General features: G+C 50.5%; 5 protein-coding genes across 5 annotated transcripts; 2 read left to right on the top strand and 3 right to left on the bottom strand.

The window, feature by feature from the left end:
* Window positions 1-1,145: 1,145 nt before the first annotated feature.
* Window positions 1,146-2,226, bottom strand: EDD37DRAFT_619840 (oxidoreductase). The gene is made up of 3 exons (XM_062815883.1): window positions 1,561-2,226; window positions 1,308-1,492; window positions 1,146-1,237 (listed from the first exon to the last, which is right to left on the bottom strand). The coding sequence occupies exons 1-3, from the start codon at window positions 2,118-2,120 to the stop codon at window positions 1,215-1,217; spliced, it is 768 nt and encodes a 255-aa protein (XP_062672413.1). The 5' UTR covers window positions 2,121-2,226; the 3' UTR covers window positions 1,146-1,214.
* A 1,079-nt stretch (window positions 2,227-3,305) lies between these two features.
* Window positions 3,306-5,553, top strand: EDD37DRAFT_586883 (uncharacterized protein; the record flags this gene model as incomplete). Its single annotated transcript, XM_062814468.1, has 7 exons — window positions 3,306-3,377; window positions 3,425-3,699; window positions 3,756-3,988; window positions 4,118-4,434; window positions 4,483-4,570; window positions 4,625-4,823; window positions 4,883-5,553. The coding sequence occupies 7 exons, from the start codon at window positions 3,306-3,308 to the stop codon at window positions 5,295-5,297; spliced, it is 1,599 nt and encodes a 532-aa protein (XP_062672414.1). The 3' UTR covers window positions 5,298-5,553.
* Window positions 5,554-8,706: 3,153 nt separating this feature from the next.
* Window positions 8,707-10,242, bottom strand: EDD37DRAFT_559667 (fungal-specific transcription factor domain-containing protein; the record flags this gene model as incomplete). Its single annotated transcript, XM_062813806.1, has 3 exons — window positions 8,707-9,384; window positions 9,445-9,991; window positions 10,022-10,242. Coding segments are annotated over 3 exons (1,446 nt in total), but the record flags the coding sequence as incomplete, so codon positions are not given.
* A 2,121-nt stretch (window positions 10,243-12,363) lies between these two features.
* EDD37DRAFT_676156 (putative zinc-binding oxidoreductase ToxD) lies at window positions 12,364-14,044 on the top strand. The gene is made up of 2 exons (XM_062819560.1): window positions 12,364-13,111; window positions 13,164-14,044. Exons 1-2 carry the CDS (start codon window positions 12,594-12,596, stop codon window positions 13,690-13,692), a joined length of 1,047 nt encoding a protein of 348 aa, XP_062672416.1. The 5' UTR covers window positions 12,364-12,593; the 3' UTR covers window positions 13,693-14,044.
* EDD37DRAFT_676166 (triacylglycerol lipase) lies at window positions 13,926-15,627 on the bottom strand (the record flags this gene model as incomplete). Its single annotated transcript, XM_062819561.1, has 3 exons — window positions 13,926-14,960; window positions 15,011-15,488; window positions 15,527-15,627. The coding sequence occupies 3 exons, from the start codon at window positions 15,625-15,627 to the stop codon at window positions 13,926-13,928; spliced, it is 1,614 nt and encodes a 537-aa protein (XP_062672417.1).
* Window positions 15,628-15,657: the final 30 nt, after the last annotated feature.

Consider the following 15,657-nt stretch of genomic DNA (forward strand, 5'->3'; position numbering starts at 1 on the left):
TATGATAGTCTTAAGCACATTTTCTGTCCCTAAAACTCGTCTAAGGTTATAATTATTAGTTGTAGCACATGACCTAGAGCCGCCTTCTAGTTAACAGCTTCAACTCAGTATAATACACCATTCCAGAGATCCACATATGGCTCAAAGAAAGAGGCTGAACATTCCACCGCTTTAACTATATACCGAGTAGTCTATCATTGATAGGCTCTAACTCAGTGAAGGTCTTACTTCTCTTCGCAGCTTTACCAGTCTCGCATACACCCTGGACATGATCGGACGGCACAACCTTGCGCTCGAGCGCAATATCAAAGTCGAGGATCTTGGCCGCAGGTAGGTTCACTTTGCCGCTCGTTCCGCATGATTAGGCCATTATCACTCTCCCGTAATTAGCGGTGAATACCACCATCATCCTCGGAAGACATAAATATCACCTCCATATCGTCCGCATTACCGACCACGAGAAGCTACTTTCCACTTCCCACGGACTTAAGTGACCGTCGTATAGACACCCGCCGCGTCTCGTCTTCGGGCGTTTTTCGAATTGTAAAGCTTCCTCGATACTTCGGTATAGGCTTGTTCAAAGCTCGCAGGTCCCGTTCGAGACGAAGCATCCAGCGGTTGCACTGGACCTATCTCGGCACACCAAATATCCGATGCTTCTGCTTCCGCCTCTTCCACGGGGTTGTCCACTCCCAGTGCACCGTCCACAAACTTTCGATCTCCGAACGAGATGGCATCGAAGAAGCCCCTGGCAGCTGACATAGCGAGGGGGCTTCAGTGATTGTAGACTATACACTGGGCTTCTAGGGAAGGCCTCGGCGAGCTTGGCCGAGGATTGTATGCACTGTGCGGTGCACTATCCATTCGCACGAGCATGGGTCGAATCACTAAAACACAGGGGCCAGCCTTAACCTCTTGCACGCGGAAACAACACTGAAGCCACGGTCGCCGCTGAAGCATATCAGCTGGGGGGTTACCAACCGTGAGCAACGACTCGAACAACTAACAGACTAGGTGGACGACCTCGACCGTACATGGATGAATCAGTCGACATCGTCACAACAGCGCTGCAGCCCTGGGCGCTCGAACATATCAAGGCGATGGATCAACGTTTCTGGATGCGAATGACCGCGGCATGCTTTCCAGTGGGTGGCACAGCGTCGCTGCATAGCGCAAGCGATGCTCTTTCTTAAGGTATCTAAGATTAGTTTGTGTTATGAGGTTGCGCCACCATCAACTACAGAATAAAGTACCATTAGTCGTCAGATGTAATTTCATCAAAGAAGGAAGGTTAGGGATCTGCGCACCGGTATATACAGCGCCAGTGATGAAGCTTGCATCATCACTAAGCAGGAAAGCTGCTAACGCTGCAACCTCCTCCGGCTGACCGGTCCGCTGAAGAGGCATCGAATTAGGTGTCATCATCTTCGTGTCATGATCATCGTTGGGTGTCTCTCGTAGCCGCTGGAACATAGGTGTTTCAATGGGTCCTCTGGTAGGCGTTAGCTAGGGGATTGCAAATGTGATGCCAGACTTTGCACTTGGTTGTGCGGGACCTACGGAGCAACAGCATTCACTCTGATGCCTTTCGCACCATTCTCCCGTGCGGCCGTTCGCGTCAGACCTATCACGCCGTGTTTGGCGACGCAGTACGGCGCCATACCTTCCCTGCCTCGTAGGCCCCCAATACTGCTCGCGTTAACAATTGAACCACCGCGTTTCATGGCCTTTACTTGAGCACGAATGCAATACATGACCCCGGTCAAGTTGACAGACAGAACGAATTCCCATTCCTGGTTGGTGACGTCGGAAATCTGCGTAAAGACGCCGTGTTTTCGTTCAACACCCGCGAAATTGGCGGCACCGTCAAGCTTCCCGAAATGTTCGACCGTGGATGCGATCCAGCTATCGACCTGCATATCAGAAGTAACATCCACGACGGTTCCGAGGACATCTGCACCAGTAGACTTGAGATTCGCGACTGCATTTGCTAACTGTTCCTTCTGATTATCGCAGAGGGATAGTCTTGCTCCACGTCGAGCGGCCGACTTTGCGAGTTCGAAACCGATTCCCGAGGCCCCCCCCGTGATACAAATAACTTTCCCTTCAAGACTAGCCATCCTATTTTAGATCTGGCAATACTCTCTGTCCTAGAACCGAATACTCCTTCGTTCTTCAGAGAGTTATTTGCTAGCTTCTAGTTGTGATCGTAAACGACCTTGCAACTATTTATACTGACCATCAATGCTTGCAGCATCGATCAAAAGAAAAGATGATCATTTCCACTTGGTGGTCGAACCCCGCACGGAGAGAATCTGGCCGGCTTACGGTTTCCGAGTGAGAACTTCCAGTTCCGTTCGTGGACTAAGCAGAAAGTAGGAGGGGCTTTTCTCCCCAGTTCCGAGCCAACTAAGCCGAGCACCGAGTGACTCTGTCTGAGCCAGCAGAAAATTAGTTCGACCCCTGAACCTATTTCGCCGCTATTGGCGTCGAGCTTTAGCCGTTTCAAGATCAGATTACGCGCTCTGAGTAGGGGGTTCGCACCTAACCCGAACGCTAGCAATACACATTTCAAGATCCGGCACAAGGACCTCAAAACTGGGCGGACCATGAGCCTTTGATTGAACAGGCTGATCGAGCTAGGCATCACATTCCAGGATGCCCAACAGAGTCAGCCGATGAATAGCCATTCGAGGGACTAGACCGACTCACAATGCGGTGTTCATGCACACAAGAGTCGACCGGTACTCGTTGAAGTTCCGTCACCTCAACCTAGACACTAGTTTGAACGTTCTCACAGCCTACGAATGCCGCGACGGACTTGGGCGGACTCATGGGCCGACTGGTGCTCGTGGTCTGTGGCTTTATTTTCCGTCTCACAGCCTGTCCCCTTCGTCGATACTATTCAGTGTCCAACGTCTTGTATCTGCTGATCTGTGCCTTCCGTCTCAGACTTGGGCACAGCTACCCGACCACGAATAAGGGTACAGGTTTTGCTGTTGGTCTTGGACCGCATGCCTCAGATATGGCTGGCACAATAAGAGCATAAATTGTCGCTCCAGTGCTGGAATTGGCGGTCTTCGATGCTACTAGCTATCGCATTCGTTGATAGAATCGGGTATCATCCTCCGGATTGCATAGAGTCCACAGGGATGCACTAACCCTGACCTCGGGTAACAGTCCCTTTTACACCCTGTTTTTGGCTATATAGTATAAGACCGCCTTCTGTATTAGTAAGTATACCCTACCTGGTGGTAAAACCCTCTGTGCAGACATTGATTCTCCTTTGACGAAGCATTCTCACGATGGTGCACCAACACAGCCACACAAGTCGCTATAACCGGCTCGTTGCTGTAGCTGCTGCTTTTGGCTCTTTGGTAAGATATTCTCTCGCTCCTTCCAACGGTGCTCACTCAAATCCCAGACATACGGATACTTGGCCTCTATCATTGGCAGTACTATCGGTCAGCCGGGTTGGTACGCGTTCTTCAACCTGCCCACCACAGGACAGCCTGGCTACGCTACCACAACAACAAATGCTATCGCCACTGCCAATGGCCTTTTCAGTGGAGGAGCGGCTTTAGGCTGCATTTGGATTATGTGGGCAGCTACATCTCTAGGCCGTAAGCGCAATATCCAGATCGGCGCACTTGTCTCCCTGCTTGGTGGTGCTCTTCAGGGAGGCGCAGCCAATCTCGCGTAAGTCTTTCCACATAAGCCACCCGCCTCTCAAAGACTTCTAACCTTTCTGCCAGCATGTTCCAAGCTGGTCGGTTCATCGCCGGTCTCGGGGTTGGCGTCCTGGTGACTATCTGTCCCATGTATCTGTCAGAGATAGCGTGGTGGCCCACGAGCCATCCACGTCGTTCAGGTGGAGACAGGCCTGGCAGGCCGATGATTGGCACCATACAGCCTCCTACTTCGGGAGATCTTCCGAGTGCTGAAGCGGTGGACCTCGATAAGCCGCAGGACTATTTAGTCCTGAATAGTGTTTCCACTCATATAAGCAAGAGGTCGTATCTACAATATGGTAGAGGATTCTACCCGGAGTGTTCGCGCTAGGGTTAGAAAACGACGCGACCGAGAGACGACTATCTCGACGGCGAGGGAGGGCGAGGGGTCCGACGGACCGCCCCTCTAGCGCGCGGAGTCGTCATCCCCGACTCGCCAAGATGGCTTTTGCAGAAAGGTAGGACTGAGGAAGCATGGGAAACGCTCAAGAGACTTCGAGAGACACCAGATGATCCAGATAACTTGGTTGCGAAGGAGGAGCTATACCAGACAAAACAACAGCTTGCTTTGGACACTGCGAAGCTGAAGAAGCTCAACATCACCCCATTAGGAGCCGTATTCAAGATTAAAAGCTATCGCAAGCGCATGATCATCGGCTTTCTTACTCAATGGGGTGCTGAATTTGGAGGGCCTCTTGTTATTGTGAGTATCATGAAAGCTGTATGCATGACTCCGCTGACTGCTGCCCAGAATAATTACTCTGTTATTCTCTACACGAATCTTGGACAAACAGGCTCTATGCCTTTACTTTTGTCCGCCCTCTGGCTGAGTACAGCTAGTAAGTGCCGTCCGCTCGTTGGTTTTGCTAGCAAAATTAATCAGATAATTCTAGCTCTTATTTATGCTCCTTTCGGATCCTGGCTTCACGACCGCGTTAACTCCCGACGATGGATGTTTATCATCGGACTTATTGGATGCCTTATCACCACAAGTGCAGTGGCTGGCTGTATTGCCCAATATTCTGGCACAGGCAACAAGGCTGGCAACGCTGTTGGTGTCTTTTTCGTCTTTTTTTACCTCACTTTTCAAGGGTAGGTCGATTCCGCGCTCAAGTGCACAGTACACTATCAGTGACTTACTGTCTGTGTAGTACTTGCTGTGATACTACGATGTATCTTTACGTGTCCGAGATCTTTCCGACCGAAGTGCGGCCTATCGGCATGGGCTTTTCACTCTTTGGTCAATTTGCTGCCACGCTTATTCTGCTGCAGACAGCACCAATCGGCTTTGTCACTATCGGATGGAAGTATTACCTTGTTATAATCTGTTGGTGCATTGTCTTCATTCCAGCTGTGTATTTATACTGGCCGGAAACTGCTCGACTTTCTCTCGAAGAAATATCGTCTAAATTCGGCGACGACGTTGCTGTTCACATCAACGATGTGTCAGAGGAGCAGCGGAAAGAGCTCGATGACTTTCTTCAGTCAACCGATATCATTCATCTTGAGGCTGTTAACTCTGCTCCGGCACAAGAGAAGATGTCCGCAACCCCTGAGATAGTGTAGATAGAACATGTATTCGATCGGTGCTATTTGTACATGACTTCTAAGCGGTGAGTCGTACGATAGAAAACAATTTTCATACAGGCAGGCAGGGTTAATGCAAATTGTTTGGAAAAGACATCGGGGCTGGAAGGGTGCGGAAATGTTATGATGACGATTCAACTCACTCAGGAAGGCAGCTTTGAGCTGAACCTAGACTTAGTGGCATGGTAACCATAATCGCACATGCTCGCTGCCTTTGTGCACAGAGATAGTGCCCACTCCGAATAAAAGTCTGCACATTCAACGAAGTGTATGCAAGATCTGAACGGAGGCGCAACTTGTCCCTTGGCAATGGTAGATCTTGGTTCACTATGATCTGAATCCATGCCGTATCCTCACCTGCTTCCGCCAACGCCAATACTTCTGAATCGCCAGACTGCAACCTTTAAAGTCTACCTTTAAAGTCTGGCGATTCAGCAGCCGACACGGTTGAGACGCGATGCCAAGCATTGGGATCATTTCCGAATTGATGAGCGTACCTGCACTTCAAGAGTGCAACTGTTGTTTGACATTCATTGCTTGTTGCCGTTGGTCAGGGCGGCCGCTATCGTCGTCGCCGTCTCGTCGGCGCCTCCCGCTAAGACTCGACTCTCGTTACGCTAAGTCGACCCCCCTTACTTACTTTCGATCGTCGTCCCTTTAGCTCTCGACTATTATTATTATTCTTCTCGACTTAATTACTTTCGCCTTATTATCTCTTCTTTCTCTTACGAATAGATTTTCTCTTCGATAATAACTCTAAATCTTTCTTAATTAAAATTAATACTCGACTCTTTTTAAGTTTACTTCTATATATCGATAAAACTTTATCGTTAAAGAATATTATTAATCGATAGAAGTAAGGTATTAAATAGATATATAAATTCGAAAAGTCGCGAGAAGATAAGTATAGAAAATTATCTCGCGACTTTTCGAACTTAAATATTTCTTTAGCGACGACCTATAAGTACTTATAAGCGATTTATAGCTTTAGAGATGGTCCATGATAGCAATGTCTTCATCAAACCAGTTGCCCAAGGCCGTCGTGGTCTTTGTGCCAGTGTGGGATTTTGAGCTTGTGGGCGTGTGAAATTGTGGCATCGCGGGATCCTGGACAGCAACATCCAGAACAGCAATGGTCATGTGTCAGGTGGAGAGTGTTTCGTGGAGCACAAATGTGCATGGCTGAAATGCAAGGGTAGGAATACCTCTTTTGCTTCACTGTATTCAGGTGGGATTTCACGGTATGAAGTGTGGGCAGGCTTGCTATGGGACCATAGCTCGACGTGGTGCAAGCTGTTAGGGTTTCGTGTGAACCAGAATAATCTCACAGTGTTTGCAGTGCGTCACAATATCATTGCTGAGTCAGCCTTCCAGTAGTGTTCACCCAAGATTGTCGGACCGGAGCACACACGACCTAGAATCGAATGAGGGAAGGCTGAGACCTGACACGGCCAAGAGCTCTCCAACAACGCATGTATGATTCCAGCCGAGAGCGTACACTGGACAGCCGACGCAGAAGTGTGATGGCGGCAAGAGTCGGGAAAACAAGGCAGATCAAAAGGTAGGATTGGGTGTCGGCATACGACAGCGATTGGTGAAGGCTGGAGACTATTGGACATGGGATCAAGATGTGGACGTGACGAGGAAGAGCTTTGGCCTGATGGCGGACGTCCTGGTCCTGACAGCGCTGGAAAGTACCGGTTTCCATAACTCTGGCCAGGGAAGTTCCGACGACGAAGACTGCGGGGGGATGCATCAGTCCCGACTGAGGCTCCGATGAAGGTGTGCAAAGCTCGCTGAGAGGCTTCGAAAGGTGCAGCTTGTGTATGATGTTGGTCGAAGTCTTGAGTGGACGAGTTTGACGATTTCATGCTTTGTAAGAATGAAGGACAACAACAGTACAGGTTCCCTGGAGAATTTTGCCGGAGCACAAAGCCGCTCTGCAAATCGCTACTGCAGAAAATTGCGTCGGTGTGGACGCAGAGTAATCAGCATCATCGAGATGAGACAAATCTCTGGAGCCGGCGTTCAGGAGGGCCAACATGAATGCCACTGGCGTTATTCGAACGCCTCCTCGGCTCTGGGCAAACGGATCCCCGTCATCCTGCAAGACTTGCATATTGGTCTTCTCGTGTGCTTACTCCGATCTCTTTCAACGCTGCCAGGGACGGCGTCGTCGTGCATTCAGTGTTCTGTTCCATCATTCTGCGGAGACTTGAGGGTATGGAGGTGTTGGCACGTTCGTTGCAACGGAAATGGAGCTGTTGCTCATGTTATTGGTACGGTAACTTGACGGGACGACAGGCTTCCGAAACTGTTGCGCCTTGTTGTTGCGAGCAAAGGCTCGAACAAGCCCGACAAAGACGCTCATTGGAACCTATGAAGGAATGCTGGTGCAGAGAGATCCGCAGCTGGTGGTTGAGAGAAATGTTGCGGCTGTTAAACATGACATCTTTGGCGAAGGTGCAGGCGGCTCTAAGCATCCTTGGCAATTTCGGATGCGGAGAAAAAGTGAGTGCGGAGCGTTGCCCACAATCGTATGGTGCTGGGAATGCAGTTCACCACAACAAATGCAGTCTCAAGCCACCTGATTTCCTGGTGCTACAAACGTTCAACAAAAATCACTGCCCGAGAAACTCCCTACCGGCAGGTCGGGTCCCATCACCGATACACTCTGCGTGGCCCAAACATGCAGACGTGCGAAGCTTGGAACGCTTCTTGAATCCGTCTTTGAAACTTCCCGCAGGTACACCTAAACGAACGGGCCAGATAGCATGCCGCCGAGTGTGCCAGATAACTCTCCAGCTCCGGCCGTGAGCGACACATCATCGTACAGGGAGAAAAATGAATCGAAAAAGGCTGGAGAGTTTGACAAGGATGTAATGTTCGGCATGCCGGTCAGAAATGGATCTTGCTCATGGCTTCTGCTGGTTGGAATTTGATGAGCGGGAGATGAACGTTCTTGTGCGATAGCATTAGTCGAAACATGGCTGGCAGCGCTTTGCTCTGATCCTCTAAGACCTGGCAACAAGGATTCTCCGTTTAACGGGGTGGATAGGCGCTGCTGAACAGTTGTCGCATCATTGTTGTTACTAGGATCTCCGTTGGTAGAGTCGCGCGAACCCTGACTATCCCTCTGACCGAGAGCATTATCCCGAGCAGACACGGCCGGGATCAGCGTCTGAGGTGAGTCTCCATTGCCAGGACCGGGTGTTGCTTGAAAGACACGAGAGATGCTCGCGTTCATGCCCGATTCACGCCAATGATGCGCTCCAGTCGCGGGGGTTCTTGCTTCATGGCTCGTTGGGAGTGCTACGGTCCGTTGTGGCGACAATGCCAGGTCTCTCCCACTCGACCTTGTCCTCCGGGAGCTTTCCCGAATCTTGTTCAGCTCGACTTCCAACGCAGAAAGGTTTCTCTCTAGCATGTTGGATATGCCCCAGTATCCTTCAAATTGCAGATATGTCATCCGAAGCAACTCAGCGTTCGATGCAGTCAACTCCCGGTCCGATGTGTCGGTCTGTAAGAGTTCGCGCTTCAAGATCTGAACTGCAGTCGCTAGCCATATTGTATTCGCCAGGAATGGGTTAACGAACTTGTAATGATTCGTTTGAGTTCGTTGGATGATGTTTACCACATTCTGGGAGGCCTGCAGGTACAACACAAAACATTGTCTCGCAGCATTGTTCGGCGCATTGCTCCCAAATTGTCGTTGTGGCGCAAGCCCACTCTCGGCATGGTCGTTGAATCTTGCCAATTCCGCTTCAAGATGTGGCCAGCTCATTTGACTCTGGAAGATGAAATACTTATAAATCATCAGCTTGGCATACTGTACCGCCATATGCATGCTGTAGATCTCTTGGTGCAGCAAGCGTGTCGTTGTGGCGGGTGATTCGGAATCTCGTGGGGAGAAGTTGAGGAACTGGTTTTGGTAACGGAGTTCGGCAGGCATCATTTCGACGATGCATTGGAGGACGTTGTGAAGGGCACTGATTTTGTTGTATCCCTCTCGCGCTTCTCGGGCACGGCGTGCTTGTTCCAGTTGCATCTGTGCCGGATTGCAGTCCTTCGGATGTTGTGACTTACCGGAAGCCTTGTCCATGTCGAGTTCAGCGCCTTGAGACACGTTCGACGCGTCCTTAACGATTGAATTGACCACCAGAAACCACGCCTTGTGCGATTTGTTGCCCGATCCTTTCAACTTCTTCCACCGGTCAACAATGCTGGGTGTAAGATAGCAGCTTTCCTGTGGCTGATTGCCAAACCAGTCTTTGTCCGGGGCGGGCAGGAATGTTTCGTTGTACGACCAATCAATCCCGGTGGGACAACGACGGACCACACTCGCGAAGACGTCCATCTCCCAAATCGCCCACCAGGCTCGCCGTCTCTCTTCGTCTTCGTGCCATTGTTCGACGTCCCCAATCTGGTCATGCGGCTGTTTACCTTTGTCGACGGCATGCAGATTCAGTTCGTAGGCACAACGAATGCAAACACCTAAATACCGCCACGACTTGCCGCGCACCGACCGGATGAGCAGCCAATGATTGATTAGAATCATGGATTGCAGGAGCAGAAGTGGCACCCCTTGTTCCGCGTACTCACGCATGGCTTGTTCAGCAAACTGCTCAGCCAAATTGCCAAAGTGCTGTGACAGGTTCTTGGTCGAATCGAGACTAAGACGCACGGCTGCTGATGCCAGACACGGGTCATGACTGGCTTCCTCGTCTTTGAAAGCAAAGACGAGAATCGCCGCTAGGAGAGCATTCAGCTCGTTTCTGCTTTGAGACTGTTGCAGCTTGTCCCAGAACGTGGGACGGTGGAACAGCTGGAAGGACGGGAAGGTGTCAAAGAACTCATCCACCCTGTCTTTGTCAGAACATCGACTCTGCTTGAGCGGGAGTTGGTACTTACAGAGTCTGCACATCTTCAAGCGACAAACCCAGCGCATAACAGGCCGACTCCAGATTGGATTGTTCACCCACACTGCACTCCACTGTCACCATGGACTCAACTAGAGGTTCCTCGGCCAGGCGATCCTCATGGGAAGGGTGCATGATGAACGAGAGTGATTGGACGTCACGCGAGCGTCGAGACAGCGCGCTTGAAATCGAGGTTGATGGTGATGAAGCTTGGTAGATGGCCGTCAATGGTGCTGGCGGCGGCGCTGGCGCTGGTGGCAGAGAGATCGTGCGCGCTGGTGGACGCTGATGCTGTTGCCCTTGAGGCTGAGATTGCGCCTGCGATTGCGGCTGTTGCTGTCGATTCTCTGGTGCTACTGCTGATGATGTGACATTTGCATATGGTTGCGGGCCCAGATTCTCCCGTCTAAGGTGCTCGGGCTGATGAGTCTGGGTGTCATGTTTCCTTCCTACAGATTGTTGTTCTGGTCGACTTTCGACAAAGGAATCGTGCTTGCGCTTTCGAGCCTGTTGAGTGCTCCCAACCTTCGGTCCTGGGCGGGTGGCACTTGGAGGGTATTCGCACGACTGATTTGTGTGCAGACAAATGCTACAGTGAGGAATTTCCCTCGTACACTTGACTTTGCGCTTGCGGCACGAGCGGCATGCAATGCCGGAGACAAATCCTGCTGTGACACTGTCTTGGCAGTATGGTTCCATGGTGAGATACCCGGAAGTAAGGTGGCCGGCTGGTGCTGTAAGAGAAAAAGTGAACGTTGATGAAAATCCGGGAGAAAATGAATTCCACAACAGGGCAGCACGGAAAGGTTGGGCAATTATTGGGGTCCCCAAATTTCCCCGGCCTGCCAACTTGTCCCAATTATGATGCCCAGAGTTCCGATAATCGATTGATTGTGATTGGGGGAATAGCTTCGCTGTTTCTTGTGGCACTTGTGGTGGCTGCTTTTCGGACCTTCTTCGGACCTTCTTCGGGCTGTCTTCGAAAGCCTAGTCGTCATCATGCGAGGAGTCCAACTTCAAAACTCAGGTCCGGTGATTTCTAGAAGCTTATGCCTTTCCAACTAAGTCTCATAACAAACCGTCAAAGATTCCAGTAAATAATGCTCAATCCTCCACACTTTGCCGGCTCGAGGTCAACGGCAGCACGGACTTCAAAGGACTTCGAATTTTTTTACTAATCCTGCAATATCCAGAGTCCTGAAACAGCGTATCGCTTCGGGCGTGAATGGATTGGCCACCTTCGATTCTTTGCCAGCCAGATAATGGGACGGTCAGATGGGACAGATACTTGCATCACTATATGAGACGCTGAATCTACGTCTCGTAGCTCCAATCGATGAGCTTCTGAACGGAACGAATTGACAAAGTAAAATCCATGGTGCGCGAACTCAGTGATGTTCAGAAATGTCAACTGGCCGGGAAGAGCCTGTTTGACTGTTCTGGAGCAGGACTTACAGGTCCTAGATCCAGTCCCAAAGGCGAAGTTATATCTCTCTAGTAGGTTCACTGTCTCCTCGGTGTACAGCCATCTTTCTGGAATCTAGCTGTCGGCATCTTCACCATACACGTCCTGATCCTGATCGACAGTCCATGCGTTGCATCCCACTTCTCTACCATCAGGAATGAAAACGTCACAGGTAGTGGCATGTTGTACTGGAACCACACGACGCCGGACCATTCCCAGTTGCGGATGTAGTCGCAAAGTCTTCTTGATACAGGCTTGGAAGCACGGCATCGACCGCGCCTCTGCCCACGAGATGTACTTGAGTGCAGCCAGGTCTGCAATACAATTTTGCAGGAATGTAAATCTAAGGGCGTTTCTTTCGCTCTTGCCCCGCAGATTCGTACACGCAACAGACTTCCTCACAGCCACAAGCGTGTCCGGGAGCCTCCACGCGGAGATCTTGGATTTGTCAGAGATGTGCAGAGTTTTGCACAATTTGAGCTTCCGACCGACGTTCATGCAACATTGCCATAACCAGCATGCTCTTTTCGACAGAAATGTGGTCAAAGATGCCACATGGTGATGATTGATATTGTCGGGTTTGAGCTTCGATAAGTGGTGCACCCTAGGCGAATTCCGTCAGCGCATGAAGAAGGGATAAACATGCAGTTCATTAGGTAATCCATGGTCCGGGTCAGGTAACACTATGCCAATGGACCCACAATGGTAGACTTCAGCATCAACCTAGGCGACACCTAGCACAACCAGAAGATTATCTGAATTTGTCATCGGTGACCTGTTCGTCGACTCATGTCATAAATCCGGCCCCGAGCTGTTTCTGAGGGTCAACAACTAAATTCATTGAATCCGTACAAGATTTCAGAGCTGTTCCTGGACCTTGGGTTTAAAATCATGAAAGCAGTGGTTGTCGAGAAAGGGAATGCGATTGTCGTGCATGAACGGCCCAAACCTAAGGTCCGAGACCATTTTGTCCTGATCAAGGTTACAGCAGTGGCCCTGAACCCAACAGACTGGAAGCATTTGGACTATCGTCTTGTGGCAGACGGCTGTCTGGTTGGATGCGACTTCGCCGGCACCGTTGTGGAAGTTGGCAAAGGCGTAAACAAAGCACTATCCACAGGAGATCGCGTGGCGGGCGTTGCTCATGGAGGAAACAGCATCCAGCCTGAAGACGGGGCATTTGCTGAGTACATCGTCGCCAAGGGTGATATATTGATTAAGCTGCCAGGCAGTCTGAGTTTTGAGGAAGCTGCGACTTTGCCTCTTGGTGTTGCAACAGTCATGCAAGGCTTATATCAGAAGGGTTTGAAGCTGAGGCTGCCCAACGAGCCGAACACAGAGAAGCCCTTTGTGTTGATCTATGGTGGAGCAACTGCGACTGGAGCACTGGGGATTCAGTATGCCAGACTGTATGTCCCATTCTCTACCCGTCATTTTGCCTGGTAAGTAACAAATAGGCAGGTCCGGATATTCCGTTGTTACCACATGCTCACCACAGAATTTTGAATACGTCAAGTTCCTCGGCGCAAGCGAGGCATTCGACTACAAAGATGCTAACGTTGGTGCGAGCATCCGCAAACTCACTAAAGATGGACTCAAACTCTCCTGGGACATTATCAGTAACGAAGATTCGGCCAAAGTTTGTGCTGCGGCACTCTCATCTGACCCCACAGGCTGTCGATACGCGTCTTTCCTCAGTAATCGAAGCCCAAGGGATGACGTCGAAAGTGTCGGTACCAACATGTATACTGTCTGGGGTGAGTATTTCAAGTCAGGATCCTTGGAGTATCCCGCCAACCAGGCGGATTTTGACTGGGCAAAAGGGTTTATGGAGCTTGCAGAGAAGCTTTTGGCAGCAGGCAGATTGAAAGCTCATAGAATAGCCATCAAGGATGGTGGTTTGAATGGAGTTTTGCAAGGCCTAAACGACATGAAGAGTAATAGAGTCAGTGCCGAGAAGCTGGTCTATCGAGTTGCAGAGATGGTGTGACGTTGAACAAGGAGAAAGGTTGAAAGTCCCACAATGCTCACAAGTGGGAGCAACGTCCCATTAACCTCTGAGCATATCAAGCGTGCGTTGCTGTCCGAGCATCACAAGAAACTACGAAGTCGTATGATGCTTTCAGATATCTGAACGCGCTTCCACCTTCACGATAGAATGCATAGTTAACATCATCGAGGTGGTACTACCGAGCAAAGAGACCTTGACCTCACCGCCATGCCCTATTGCTGTGTGATTGCGGTCCTGTCCCACCAAAACTTGCACTGCTCTAAAGCTTCGGTCTCATATGTCAACTCCGCTGGCGTACCGACTGGTCCCCCTATCAGATCCCTATTGCCCTTTCCCAAAATCATCTTGAAAGGCTGGTCAGGAGTATATGGCTGCCATGTTGGTCGACCCCTCCAGGCCCCTTGTACCTTGTTCGGATCACCATTGTTGCAAATGAAGCTTGTCATGTACGCGTGAAATGTGCCAGATACCTCTTTCTGTGCAGGGGACAATGATGTTGTAACATGGTCGAAGGTTTCATACCTTGCGGTGTCTCCATGAGCAGCGCCACCATAGAGGGTAGCAAAAACATCCCAGTGATACAAGTAAACTGGCGAGCTTCCACAAACCGACGATGCAAGGTGCGCTGTTTGTCGGACAGGTGCAATAAGCGCGAATTGACCATATGCTGTCTCCGTGCGCTTATATTGCGGGCCGAGATCTTTACCGACTCTCTCGTGTCGATAGTCGGGGTATCCCAGAGATGGATCAGGATACAACTCGTTCAACCGCTCAATATCATCCTTTGGTAGACCAGGGAGCAAAGTTTGCATAAAGTCGGTAAATTGACCGGACTTGGAAATCTGCCTGTCCACGTACAGAGATCCCTCGTTGGTGCAGTAGCCTGTCATAATGGGCACTTTGTAGTATTGACCCGATCTCCAGCTTTGGATGGGTGGCCGAGGGATCAGGTTTCCATCTATGACCGGACGGAAGGCCCACTGCATAGTTGGCTTGTACTTTGTGAAGACGGCTTCTTGGGCGTCAATGATGGTGGATAGAGGCAGGGCGCGAAGAGAGTTGAAAGTGTCCGTTGCCGAAAGGTTTTGTGGACATCCAGCCTGACCAAGAAATTCGTTGAAGTACTTTTCGATGATTTCTGAGTTGAATGACCTGCAGTCCCTTGTGGTAGGAGAAGCCGACTCCAGAATTACCCTGTGGAACGGGCCAGGGTTTTGGTCACTGTAGTGCAGCATAAAATGACCAATCTGTGACTGGCATTAGGAACAATTGTCCCATGTACGCGGTGAAAACTCACTGTGATAGCCCCTGCAGAAAGCCCAATCAAAGTCACGTTGTGCTTGTCGCCGCCGAAATGATGAATGTTTTCTTGTACCCAATCTAGAAGAAGTCGTTGATCCTGCATCCCCAGGTTGAGAGCGCCTTCCTCTGCGGCCTTGGACGATGCCAAAAATCCAAGCGCTCCAACTCTGTAGTTGAAGGAGACACCCACAAAAGGTTCCTCGGACCAAGCCACCATGGAAGCAGTGTTTTGCGAGGACGAATGTCCCCGGTTGAATGCTCCACCATGGACGTAGATCGCAACGGGCAAGAGTCGTGTGTCATCCGGCTTGCGAATGGGCCTGAAGACATTGACCGTCAAGCAATCCTCGCTATAAACAAGTGGGATGCGAGGAGGTATGAGAGGTTTGCCTGGAGATGCCTTTCCATACGCAACGGCATGAATTATTGTGTCTGAAGGTTTGACCTTGACTGGTGGTCGAAACCGAAGATCTCTACTGGAGGCTCAGCGTATGGGAAACCCAGAAAGCACTCTACCGGCTGTGGGAAATGATCTGTCTGCACAATTCCTCGAATCCTCCCCTGAGGCAGAGTCACGCATGGCCGGGGCAAGCTTTCCTGTGTCGAGGACATTGTGCTCTGATGCGGCTCTTCTGGGCCCAA

The sequence above is a fragment of the Exophiala viscosa genome (assembly GCF_022695815.1).
Source record: "Exophiala viscosa unplaced genomic scaffold EDD37scaffold_2, whole genome shotgun sequence".
Lineage (NCBI taxonomy): Eukaryota > Fungi > Ascomycota > Eurotiomycetes > Chaetothyriales > Herpotrichiellaceae > Exophiala > Exophiala viscosa.

What these genes read in the sequence shown, in the direction of transcription:
- EDD37DRAFT_619840 (XM_062815883.1), bottom strand. Translation starts at nt 2,120, where the DNA reads ATGGCTAGTCTTGAAGGGAAAGTTATTTGTATCACGGGGGGGGCCTCG. An exon ending in AGAGTGAATGCTGTTGCTCC is followed by an intron (nt 1,493 to 1,560) that starts GTAGGTCCCGCA and finishes AACGCCTACCAG; the next exon opens with AGGACCCATTGAAACACCTA. An exon ending in CACTGGCGCTGTATATACCG is followed by an intron (nt 1,238 to 1,307) that starts GTGCGCAGATCC and finishes TTTATTCTGTAG; the next exon opens with TTGATGGTGGCGCAACCTCA.
- EDD37DRAFT_676156 (XM_062819560.1), top strand. Translation starts at nt 12,594, where the DNA reads ATGAAAGCAGTGGTTGTCGAGAAAGGGAATGCGATTGTCGTGCATGAA. An exon ending in GGGATTCAGTATGCCAGACT is followed by an intron (nt 13,112 to 13,163) that starts GTATGTCCCATT and finishes ACAAATAGGCAG; the next exon opens with GTCCGGATATTCCGTTGTTA.